This window comes from Scomber scombrus, chromosome 23 (genome assembly GCF_963691925.1).
Source record: "Scomber scombrus chromosome 23, fScoSco1.1, whole genome shotgun sequence".
Classification (NCBI taxonomy): domain Eukaryota; kingdom Metazoa; phylum Chordata; class Actinopteri; order Scombriformes; family Scombridae; genus Scomber; species Scomber scombrus.
This window is the reverse complement of record NC_084992.1, coordinates 12,908,770-12,922,093: the sequence shown is the minus strand read 5'-3', so window position 1 is coordinate 12,922,093 and position 13,324 is coordinate 12,908,770. Positions and strand designations below refer to the sequence as shown.

The 13,324-nt window shown below is 38.6% G+C and overlaps 1 protein-coding gene and 1 non-coding gene across 2 annotated transcripts; one reads left to right on the top strand and one right to left on the bottom strand.

Moving 5' to 3' along the window:
* Window positions 1–347: 347 nt before the first annotated feature.
* On the bottom strand, window positions 348–435 carry trnar-ucu (transfer RNA arginine (anticodon UCU)). The gene is given in 2 exon segments: window positions 348–383; window positions 399–435. It is a non-coding gene; the product is annotated as a tRNA-Arg (tRNA).
* A 3,300-nt stretch (window positions 436–3,735) lies between these two features.
* Window positions 3,736–11,659, top strand: coro1b (coronin, actin binding protein, 1B). Its single transcript, XM_062444743.1, has 12 exons — window positions 3,736–4,018; window positions 4,136–4,288; window positions 5,655–5,860; window positions 6,094–6,216; window positions 6,493–6,622; window positions 8,386–8,567; window positions 8,743–8,862; window positions 9,116–9,220; window positions 9,303–9,448; window positions 9,528–9,585; window positions 9,707–10,039; window positions 10,136–11,659. Exons 3-12 carry the CDS (start codon window positions 5,657–5,659, stop codon window positions 10,256–10,258), a joined length of 1,524 nt encoding a protein of 507 aa, XP_062300727.1. The 5' UTR covers window positions 3,736–4,018; window positions 4,136–4,288; window positions 5,655–5,656; the 3' UTR covers window positions 10,259–11,659.
* Window positions 11,660–13,324: the final 1,665 nt, after the last annotated feature.

Here is a 13,324-nt window from a genome sequence, read left to right as displayed (position 1 = left end):
AATGCGGGTGGAAAAATAAATATGGCCTTTTGATGGGTAGGAGTTTGAACTACAACATTGAGTTGAATTGGCCAATCACTCTTGTTGACCACAGCATTAAATTAAGATTATAGTAGTAATATTGATTGCAATACACTCCTTAATTGATAACGTTAATAACCGTGCTTTGGTGTGTTGATGTGGTTTGCAAGCTCTCTTCTTAGTGCATCAAACTGAAAAGATCAATTTAACTCTTAACAGTTCAAAAGTTTTATTGATCCTGAGCCAATAACAGTTGTACTTAAAACGACTAGAAAGACGTGTGTCATGTTACATAAACATATGTCACTTTGTAAGAGCAAAAAGTGCGACTCCGGTGGGACTCGAACCCACAACCTTTGAATCACTGCAGCAGTGCCTAGAAGTCCAATGCGCTATCCATTGCGCCACGGAGCCACCTGTTGCATATGGAGAAAACCAACGTATTTATCAAAGACAGAAACTCCACAACTGTCCATGGTGATCGAGAAAATATATATGGAGAATGGGGTCCTTGTGTTGCCTCCTCCAACAACAACCCCCTTCCCAGTTGTCAAAGACACGCTCTACGGGGTGTGATACCGATGAACAGGCGCCATTTAGCATCTAGCTTAGTTTCAATCTGCTCCAAATTAAACCCATCAGCGTATTAGATTTCTATCAGGTTTAGGCACAAAAACACGTTAGGTTTAGGGAAATATCATGGTTTGGGTTAAAATTATCGCATGCAACGTGGTTTCTACTTCCTCAACGTTATGCAATATGCGTCGTCATGGTAACAGTAATCAATCGCTGTTAAAATTTTAAAAAGTCCCTTGCCGCTAAATCATGTTTTGCACCTTAAATATCCATTCACCTGCTCTGTGTCATATTAAACACTGGGTGGCGCTGAAGGGCCATATACATCCCGTCTGACACGTTCAGCAGTGACAGGAACGATTACCAGTTACAATGTCAGTACAGCCAAATAATGAAAATCTACAAATAAATATATGGAATAATTATGAATATGATTCATTGTTCAATTTGAACTAGAAAAGGCAAACAAAAACAGATCAGAAAACAAACAAGCTTGGTACTAAGACATGACCAAATGTACTTATCAACAGAGGAACCTAATCATGGCCTGGTCTCTTGTGCAACTGAGGTAATTAAAGCAAAGGTCTTGCCACTATTTGAGAAGTTATGGTAATCTCTCACACTGGTGTGTGAAATGTTCTGTATAAATAAAGTATATTATTATTATTATTTTTATTATTATTATTATTATTATATAATTATTATATGAAAAAAACATATGCTACACTTACATAACATGATGCAGTAATATTATGACTCCAAAATATCTAAAATTGGCTTCACAATGTTAAACCACAGCATTAAAATGTTTTCACATGTGTCTGTTAGTGATAAAAACCAAAAATATAAGACACTGTAATAATATAGCACTCTGTACGATGAGTACTTTTACTTGCTGATAATACTTCTGTATTTTTACTTAGGTAACATTTTTAATTCAGGAGTTTTACTTGTATTGGAGTATTTTTTAAACCACAGTATGTTTATTTTTAGGATCTGAACATTTCTTCCATCACTGTTTGAATGCAACAGGGTTAATAAGCAACAAGAATTTGCAGTAGTGCAAAAAAAGTCCCCCTTTGTCCACTCTACGGTGTGCCAGGCAAATTTGAATTCTGGCAACATCCACCTTTGCTTAAGTGAGTTTAGTGTTACGGCTTTATTTATCATTACGATGTCAGTGAAAGCTTCTGTTTCTGACATCTTGTCTACTTCAGCATCAGCATTTAAAAACTAGTTTTTAAACTTAAAGGCATCTACATCCTTTTGCATGTGAATGGTCTGGTTTAATAATTCCTCTGACTCCCGGCTCGTGTCTGTTTTGAGATCTCAAATGTCATTATGTCAAATGTGACGAACGATTGGCTTGGTCACAGCTTCCAGGACTATTTTAAGACCCTTGAAATCAAATAAAGCTCCTGATATAAAAAGGAATGGGCGAGCACAATGGTAGAAATAGCATCATATAAAAGTATGCTCAACAGACTGACAGGTGATCAGGTAGACGTTTATTCTGTGAGGCTCATATCATAAACACTTAAGTCATTGTTCTTATTCATTTCTCATTTATTTATGTATTATTCCCTTATTATTATTTTAGCATATTATTAGTATTATATACTATTACTATATACTATTGTATTAGTATTATTTATTGTTCAGCAAATGTTAATTACTATTCTCTTTTTGTTTTTTTTCCTGTGGACTTACCACATCCACATGTTCTCACTTGTTACTTGTATTATATAACATATGCAGACCACCTGCTGTCCTGTGGTTCAACTTGAAGCCCACTGCTATTATTATTATTAGTCATATTTCTATTTTCATTATTGTGGTCATCATTGTTGTTGCTGTGCATCTCTGAGCATCTCTCTCTATCATCTCTCCCCTTCCTTCTTTCTCTCTCTACCCAAACAGTCGAGGCAGATGGCCGCCCACCTACAGCTACAATAATCTACCCATGCACATGTGGGGGGCAAGCTCTGATGATACTTTCAAATTCATGCAGAAAACACATCTTTTTTTCTGTTTACCTTTCTAATTTCACCGGCTTACCACAACCTTATTATGGTTATATGATCTCTGATTTAAAATAACTAACCTAAACCTAAACCTTGTTGTAGGCCAATATTAACATTACTACTTGTGTATGTGTGTGTGTGTGTGTGAGAGAGAGTGTGTGTATTTTTACATGAAATATTTTGTGCTTCTTTTTTCTGTTGTTGTTTTTTTTTACTTCCACTTTAACGGTTTAAACTGTTATGTTATGTCTTTAACTGACATATGCCCAGTGTTGGGGTGTAAATAGTTACATGTAACAGCGCTGATTCATTTAATTACAAATAAAGGTAACTGTAATCTCTATTGTAAATAAATAATGACGTAGACCTTATTTGGAGCACACATGGTCTTAAATTATGTCATACTACCAATTAAGCCCATGCCAGACTTTTGACTTTTTTCATAAAATATCTTTAGTTTATTTTCCAAAATCTACATGAACTAATGCATACATTTTTAAATAAGAGATACATCTTGATTTATAAGAAATTATCTCCCTTATACATCATGTCAGTATCCATGAAAAACAGCTGAACTTAGATTTTGGTGCTTAATGGGTACACTTATCCCAACAGTTTAAAAATTAGAAAAGTAATAAAATGTAATAAGTTACATTACTTTTATTAAGTAATAGAAATAGTTACATTACTTATTCATGACAGTCGTGCCTCAGTTGTGTTTTTATTTATGACATCTGTTGTTTTGTCTTTGTCTGTGTTTTTATAGGCTACTAATGCACCTTCAGTTGTGGCACTATTGTATGACAATAAAGGCTTAACTTATCTTAAATAGAGCAACTAGTAATCTGTAACATATTACATTTCCAAAGTAACTTCCCCAACCCTTGGTATCTCTCTGAATGCTGCTTTCATCCCTGTAGTTGTTGAATGATTGTGTTATATTTGTCTTTTAAAAATAATAATAAATGAATAAATAAAAGCGTGTATTCCTTTTTTTTTGCATACGTGGCACGATGACGCCACTAACAAAAATTATAAAACTTTGCTTTAATTGGCTCCTTTGTGCCTTTGAGTCGCTGTTTGTGCAGTTTTTTCGCAGACCATGTTATGACCACATCCGGTCTGGCTCAGCGAGGAACCTGGATGGAAACAACAGATATCCCTCTTGACTGCTGCGCGTCTTTGACACATCCTGTCGTGAGCGGAAGTGTCTGGGATATTCCGTTCAGTTCATCCATCCAAAACAGTCGTTTGTAAAAAAAAAAAAAAAAAAAAAAAGGAGACGGGGCCAGCTCGGTCTACATCTCTTCCCACACCAACACCAACACCATCACCATCATCTTCATCAGCTTGGCTCACCATTTACACATCTAGCAGCACGGGACATGCGCTCTCAGGTCCGGCTTTTACTACAGCGGACATGCGTAATTAGTGACAAACCACCTGGACAATAAGTGTGGTAATAATCGGATGGGCCTTTTTTTGTCTCTCTAATGGATATCTTTTTATTATAGGTCTGCGCAATCGACGTGAACGCCTGCTCGGACACGGAAAAGGATTAAGTTACTGCTACTGCTGCCCGAGGATTATTTTATTGGCCTCCTGTCACGCCCGAGTCTGTCCGTGGTGATCCTTTTTCCAATTAAGAGAGATCGCTCAAAAGTCAGGTATGTTGTTAATTGTCTCGAAAACAACAGGCAACCTCGCCGTTTCCTTCATATGTCTGATCGCAGGTTTTTAGTTAAGCTTTAATAGTCTGCAGCTCCTTTTATTGCTCATGCATCTAGTTTGGGAAAACCACATTTCCGCGTAATGTGTGCAGACAACAATAGAAAGCCTTACAGAAATGGAGTAAGAACATTGAGTCGATGTTTTATAATAAAAACGAAAAACCCCATTATACAATAGGATAGACACTATTTGGTAACGCACACCTATAAATACCGATGCAAGGGTGACAGTCTTGGCCTCTACTTTGCAAACCTGCGTGGATTTGGGTACTTTTTTCTTTTCTCCACACCAACAAATGCTATAGAAAAGGTAGACAACAGTGCTCCAAACCTGTTAAAATACAATATGCTTTGACAACTGTGAAGCATTAGGTGGTAGGTGGCATATAGAGTTACTGGAGTTCCTGCCCAACCCCCTTCCCCTCCCTGCCACTGCATGCTTTGGTTTCAGGCGGATCATACCCTTTTGTCCACTGAAGCCTGACTGTACTTTTCAGGGCAGACTCCCAGTATGAAAGAATTTGCCTGGTGTTTTGACAACCCCACACCCTCCCCTTCTCTCTCTCTCTCTCTCTCTCTCTCTCTCTCTCTCTCTCTCTCTCTCTCTCTCTCTCTCTCTCTCTCTCTCTCTCTCTCTCTCTGGTGTCTGTGGTTTCAGTGAACAAGCTGTAACACCTTAAAATGAACCAACATCAGCTGGACGCAGATGCAGAAAGGCACAGCAAAGTTTATTAGTTGTTTTGGAGATCTGAAAAGACTAAAGCTGAGAGCTGTTCCTTTATCCAAAACCAAAAGAACAACATCAGTTACGTCATCACTCAGTTATGACATTTTGATTCTGATTTAGCAGTAGAAAGACATGAAATGCTACAAACTTAAAGTGTATCATGATGAAGGGACTTTTTCCTCCAAGTAACTGATCTGAACAGTGAACTCAGTCTTAGTGTATGATCAATGTTTTAAATCTTATGTTTTTATCTTATTAAGCAAAGTAGTGTGTGGTTTCCTGTAAAAAAGGAGAGTAGAAAACAAATTAAACTTCTAAAATAGTATAAAGACTGCTTAATGTTATGTATTGCAACTCATTTTTAATGTAGACAACCATGATTTTCATTCTGATAGTTTCATGGAGTCCAAGGTGTTTGTTTTCAAATTGCTTGTCTAAAAAAAAAACAACCGCAAATCTTCAATTTTTTCTAAAATTGTTGCATAATAATTTCTGTTTTTTCAGCTCCATTTCCTCAAAATTGCAACCACTTCACTGCTTGTGTTCTAATTATCTTATGACATTTCTTCCCCTCAGATATGTCTTTCCGGCGAGGTGTGGTTAGGCAGAGCAAGTTTCGCCACGTCTTCGCCCAGGCGTGGAAAGCCGAGCACTGCATCGACGACGTCCGAGTGTCCCGTGTGACGTGGGACACTCAGCTCTGTGCCGTCAACCCCAAATTCATCGCTGTCATTGTGGAAGCCGGTGGAGGAGGGAGCTTCCTCGTCGTTCCGATCAACAAGGTTCGAACAGCCAGCATCAGATAAAAGCTGAATCAATATTTTTTAAAAGCCTCGATCTTGTTTCCTATTGTCCACTCTGCTTCTAAAAGCATCAGCAACTATTTAATGTGTTGTTTCACGGTCTGCCGGATGCATATGCAGCACTTTTAAAGTTCCAAGACACAGTGCGGACAAAGGTCAGAGTCCCGTGATGCGTTCAAATGTATCCGGCTACTTTTTGTTTACTCTCACAGAGCGGCAGGATCGATCAGTCCTGTCCCACAGTGTGCGGCCATGCAGCGCCGGTGCTCGACATCCAGTGGTCTCCTCACGATGACAACATCATCGCAAGTGCCTCAGAAGATTGCACAGTAAAGGTAGGTCAACATTTACGCACGTGACTAGCAGCTGTGCCAGCGGTTTGTGGCTATTCATCGGATTTTAGTGACACCAGCTGTCACATGTTACCACAAAAACCACTTAAGATCTATATCGAACTCTTCATTTTAGACACGGAAACAAAACTGTCCTTCATCTGCCTTGATGGTTTAAAACACCTATCGGTTCATCGAGGCCGAAATTAGCACTAAATAAATGCTTTTAACAGATTTTTTCCATTCTCTGCCATGTCTGTTGTGACTTGGTGTTTGTAGCTGTGGCAGATCCCAGATGGGGGCTTAACAAGTCCCATGACCGAGCCCATTGTGACCCTCGAGGGACACAGTAAAAGAGTGGGCATCCTGGCTTGGCACCCAACTGCCTTCAACATCCTCCTAACTGCAGGTAACACCATTTTTCATGTGAACTAATGCACTTACATGCGAGCAGTTTTATCTTGCATGGTTTTTTGTTGTATATTGTAGTAAATGCGGGTTAAAAATTAAACTATACAACCTTCAACGAGACCCAGAGTATGTGGTTTATAGGCTGTTTTACTTAAATTTACATAGAATTGATGATCTAAAAGAAGGGTGTGTGCTGGCAGGCCATGTGAAAGCAGTTGCGTGTGTCGTACTGTAGTCCTATATAACAAATATAAGCCAACTTGTGCTAAATATTTCACATGAACCTGAAAAAAGTGATGTACACCTATCTGTTTGTAAATAGTGAGAGTTGAAGAGCAGCTCTTATCTTACGTTGCTGGTGTTCAGTGACAGTGAGTTCAAATACTACTGCATTATACAAGCAAGGAATTGGATTTCCCTCCTCAGCAATTCATAGCATGTATTGCAAGTTTAAAGGAGAATGTGACAAGCCTGAAAAATAATTACACTTTTCTGCAAAAGTGCATTTTCTTTCATTTGAAATAAAGTATACATATATACTATGGTTGGACATGGAGGCACACAAATGCACCTTTGTATGTACAACATGTTTGTCTTGTGCAACAGTGAAAAGGCTAAACTAAACTGGAGAAAACAATATAAAAGCTCCTAGAATTTGGTTTCAAATCTCAGGTGTTTTTTTTCTATAACAAATCTAATTAATAAATAAGCAACAATCAAAATAATTTGCTCTGAGAAACAACACACCCTTTGGTATTATTCAAACACTCACATAACTAATCTGCTTCATCAGGACTGCATAGGTGTGGTTTTGTCAGATTTGATTGACATTGTCGTCAGCATAAGCAAATAACCCCAACTGTCATCACATTTTATTCAAATATTGCTTAATCCTGATTGGTGCTCAGACATGGGTGACAATGCCTTTTATTAGCTGAGCTCTGTCTGCTTCAAACCACTGATACAAAAACAGCAATCTCTTGTGAGAAATAACCTATTGTACCTTTTGGTAGAAAACCATGTGATCATCACTCACAGTTGAAAGGTGATTGGAAAAGTAGTTGTTTTTTGGTGGGCTTTCACACAACTGGCAGCCCAATCAATTACAGTCTCATTCTTTCTCACTTAAAAAGGCAAAATTGGCAAGTTATTGATCAGTAAAGTGGTTACATGCACAATTTTAAACATTGGATTGTCTCATCCTTACAGTAATGCAATGTAATGTAATTCTAGTATCTCTGTATGCAATCAATTCAATCAAATCTTTGTCGCTCACCACATCTGAAAAGGCTTTTTGAAAAAACAATTTAAGATCCTCTTCTTGGTTTAATGGCTTTGCTCCACAGCACATTATCAGACATGCTCTCAGTTTATAAAACCAGCAGATCTCTTGGGTCACAAGGCACCAATCTCATTTATGTTCCCAGAGTATTTTCAGATTAGTATTACATTTAGCATTTACAGTATGTGCCTAAAGAATGGAAAAGCCTAAAGACTTTTATTTACAGTCCAACATTACTTGAACCTTAGCATAATTGTTGTTATATATGTAATTATGTACGGCATAAGTGTATCTGTGTATATTTATGTGTCAGTATGTAGTTATATATGCTTCTTAGTTAGTCTTATTGTTTTTTTAAAATTCTGTAAACAACTTTAAGCTCTTGTGTAATATGGTGCTGTTCCAAATTTGTACTTAATTTTATTCCCTCCCATGGATTAATTCCTCTAAATTGGATGTTGTGTTGCCCTCTGTCACAGGCTGTGATAACGTGGTGTGTGTGTGGAACGTGGGCACGGGGGAGCTTGTGTACCAGCTGGGCGATGCTCACCCAGACCTGATCTACAGCGTCAGCTGGAATAAGGATGGAAGTGCCGTGTGTACAGTCTGCAAGGACAAAGCCCTGCGCGTCATTGACCCACGAAGAGGCACTGTGCTAAAGGTTATTTCATGTTTTGCTGTGTGTGCAGATGCATAAAAAGAGGTTAATATAGTACTGTACATCATACATGGATATATGATGCCAGTAAAGTAATCCAATGGTGTTCCTTTACTCATTGCTATGTTATGTTTCTTCCACATTAGTCTTTTATCAGTTTCACTGATTCCACTCCTAGGTGAAGGAGAAGGTCCATGATGGCACCAGACCAATGAGAGCAGTGTTCCTCTCAGATGGGAAGATCCTGACCACAGGATTCAGCCGTATGAGTGAGAGACAGATGGCCCTGTGGGATACAGTAAGTCTGACCGTCCTCTTGTTTATGTATTGGAGCAGCCCATAATCTCTAAGAATTACTTTGATATTGTTGAATCTGCAAGGCACAGTTTATGTTCAATGTCAGTGTTCAATTGCATTGTGAGAAGCCATGTACCCTTTATTCAGAAACATGTAGAGGTCAGGATCCTTTTGCATGCCGGGGATTGTGTGTTAGTCCCATTGCAGACTTTTCCCTATAGGATGCAAATAAATGTGTTTTTTTTGTTTTACAGAAAGATCTCTCTGAGCCAATGGCTGTACAGGAGATGGATACAAGTAACGGGGTTCTTCTACCCTTTTATGACCCTGACACAAACATGGTGTATCTATGTGGAAAGGTATAATCCAGGACAGCACGATCAATTAGTGTTATTTCCTATTGGTTCAGTCCTATTCATTTTGTTATCTTTTGATTTTCAGGGGGATTGCACCATCCGGTATTTTGAAGTGACAGATGAATCCCCATATGTTCACTTCCTCAGCTTATACAGCAGCAAGGAGCCTCAGAGAGGTGCAGGCTTCCTGAGTAAAAGAGGTGTGGATGTCAACAAGTGCGAAATCGCCAGGTAAGTATTTGCATACCTTTTTTAAAGGATAATTGATAAACTAATTTATAAAGATTACTTATTCTGAGCTCTTTTGTAGATTCTACAAACTGCATGAAAGGAAGGTTGAACCCATTTCTATGACTGTACCACGAAAGGTAAGTTGTGCACAGCTATTAGTTACTTAAAGTCACTTAAACTTTATTCTAACAGTTATTTCTAAAATAAAAAAATACAATTCATACGTTGACAGTAATTTTCTCCATCTTGCATCCCCAGTCAGATCTGTTCCAGGGAGACCTTTACCCCGACACTGCTGGCTCGGAGCCCGCTCTCCTGGCTGACGAGTGGATCGCTGGGCAGGATGCACAGCCCCTGTTGGTCTCCCTGAGTGGCGGGTACTCGGCTCCTCCATCTAAGCACAGAGACCCCCTCAGGGGTAAGCCCAAGCTTGTCTCACAGGACTCTGGGACCGGGGCACCTTCAGCAGCCAATGCAGCAGCCCCAGCGTCTACATCTACCATCGCTGCCAAGGAGACAGAAGAAGAGGTGCCACAGCCAAGAGTAGCCACGAGAGAGACAGATGGAAATACTGACAGAACGAAGAGAGAAGTAGGTTGACAAAAAGAGACATATTGACTATACTATAAAGTAATTTATGCTGACAGTCCTTATCTGATGTATTCCCTTTCTACTGTCTCCTTTTAGGACGACGTGTTGAACGAGATATTGGCAGAAATGAAAGCCCTGCGTGCTGTCGTTCTCGCTCAGAGCCAGAGAATCGAGTTGCTGGAGAGGCAGCTGGCTAGGATCGAGGATGGAGATGTATGAGCAAGGAGGACAACCACTACATTCAGAGGGCATTCTTACTAAATCAATAGAATATAGCCTTACTAGAAACAACAGTACCTTAAGCTGTGTGAGTGGGGGAATGTAGTGTAGGGTAACGACTACAACTCGGTCAACCATTGTGTCGTAAAATGAGACCACAATTTGTTTCTGTGATTCTTCTTACAGACTGTGGCAGAGATTAGAGTGTCATCTGCATAGAGTGGTTTCTGTCATATGAAGGAGTATTGTAGCAGTTATTTGGTGCATATAGTGCAGCTTTGCAAAAATCCATGTTTATTTTGAAGGGCTATGGCACCACGGGCTCAAATTGCTGCAGAAAGTAGTAACAAGCAGCATTATATTAAAGCAAATGAAGGATAACATAATATAGCAAAGCGATTAAGTACCTCCAATATGATTTTTTTCTTTTCTCTGAAGCACTCAAATGTAACCATTAGGGCTATATAATCAGGTAGTTAAAGCTGCTAAACTGTGATATATCAGATCCCAACTGTTGAACCATTGTGTAACTTGTGCTTTGTACTTTATTAATTTCATTAAGATACCATCTGTAAGGTTATCGGTAGGAAAAATCTTCTGATACACAAATCATGACTTTGACCATGAGAATTGTGTGAATGATAGCCAATGAGAGTGTAGTTGAATATTTATGTGTACTGTAACTCTGTGTAGTCTTTGCAGTAAATGAAATGGTAACACTTGTGATTTTGTACCTCACGTTGTCGCGAGAGAATAGCGGCTTCGTGAAGTTTTCTGTAACATTCCTGAGGCACGATAATTGTCCTCTGGAATCTCTCTTCAAATTTTTCTGCTTTTTTCCTCTCTTTGGCATGTGTGGAAAGGCTGCTTTACCACATACCCCCAAAAGAACCAGGATTTTGACTGCGTATTTACCATGCAGTGCCCTGTACAGTACTTGACACTTCTACGCCTTTTTTCAAAGTGTAAGCAGTGTTCACAGGGCACAAGTTGTGCTGCATACAAACACTAGTTCCTGTGCAATTTCACAAATACACACTAGACTTATTCAGAAAACCATTTCAGAAAAGTGCAGCTGCAAAAAAGAGGAAGTTACAATGAAAAGTGAAACATTTTTTATTGTTTGCAATTGTATTGTTGTTAAAAGATAGAAAGCTCTTTTAGAGTTTTGTTGGTTTCTGGGGTTTTGTGGGGTTTTTGCCATTACATTTAGAGGCATATATTTGTTACCTACCCATTAGTCGATTGTAGTGTAACTATGGTACATTCCACATCAAGCTTAACCTTTATTACTTAGGTAATTTATATTTCTTTATGCACTGACCTCTTAATACTTTATCTCTGTGGTTGTAAAACCAGTAGCAGGTCAAATGAGACTGCAATGTGAAAACTCAATAAACATTCATTCCTCCTTTGTATTTATGTCTGAGTGGCTGTTTTCTATCACAGAGAAATGATCAGCTCATTATCATAGTGTATTTGTGATATTTGTTAGGGTGTTAGGGTGGAGTGGTATATAAGCGATTTTTAACTGGAACTGCTCACTACTCAAATGTGAGAAAAGATGGTTTACAACACCTTGGAGTTTCAACATTTTATACTTTTTTGGTTTATTTTTGGCATTGACTCTGATTGACACGATAAAACCAATAACGTCAGTGTGAATTAGATATTTTCAAGAAGTCCCGTAGTCAAATTAGTTTCTTGAAAAAAGTGAGACAGAAGCAGAAGTTCGATAATAGCAGTCTATCACTAGTTGAAACTAATCTACTCTCGCCTTGAGTGAGACATTTGATCAAAGGACAAGAGAAGACCACTACATGACAGAACCACAGAGCTTAATCTGATCTATTTGGAAGCCCAGCAAAAGAAAACTACGCTTCAGACGAGGAACAGCAGCTGGGAGTTTGCGGAAAGGTTTGTAACTTACTTTACTACAATGGCACTGAAAAGTCTGTGCATTGATGGTGTAAAAGAAAAGAAAGCAATACATCTAGGCACAAGCAAATATACATGACTGCAGTTCTGCTTGGTGTGTCATTCTCTGGAGGTAGCAATGTAATTAAATGCCATCATTTAGCAGCAGGGATCAAGAGATTTGAAGGGGAAGCTGAATGGATGCAAATGTAAACAAAGTTTCAAGTAAAAAATGCTTTAAAGTTGTAAAGATATCAGATAAGAGTGTTCAGTCACTGCTGATATGAAGCAATTAACATTGGAATGGGCTTCAGATGAATCCTAAACCTCAGATCGGCTGAGGATCTGTGGCACGAGTTGTTCCGCCAACCAAGAAAATCTAGCTGCAATTTGAACTTTACTGACTGTATAACACCTATTAATATTTGAGAACCACACATTCAAAAGTGTAAAACCAGAAATAAGACAGGAAATGTGAGGGTATGTTCAGTGAACCCAAAACAAAACGAAGATTTGATGATTACTGGCATCTCAATTTGACTTGAAATTAAATTTAGTGGTACATGGAACAATAATGTGCCTGCATGGGTGGTGCAGAGTAACTTTACAGTACAGATTTAGTACATGCATTTTTTGTTGGGTGTGGGGGCTGTCTGGTCACCGGAGCAAAAACAGGATGTGGCTGGCTTGTTTCACACTGTTGTTCTGTGCAGCTTTTTTGTTTCTTTTGATGGGTTCAAATCTTACAACTGTAGTGTGTCATAATAACCTAAAAATGGTATTTGCGTATATCAAATAGTTTTTATAGGTTACAGTACAGTTCTTGGACTCATGTAACACTTTCAGACTCATTTTACAAAGTAAAAAGTAATGTCAAAAATACATATCCTCCACTTATCTTGATGGTAATCTGGAGGCGAGGTATCATCAACAACTTGCTGACACATATGACTGTACAAGGTTGGCATGTTTCAGAGGAAATTAACTTACAGTACATTTCTGTAATGTGTATGGTCCTATTATACATTTAGTGCAACTTGCACCTGTAACGCATTCAACTCTGTGGGGAAAATTCAAATATGTTTAAAAAAAACACATCCTTCCTCTTGCCACAAATATGTACAGTTTATCACAGCTTTCTGCCATCCT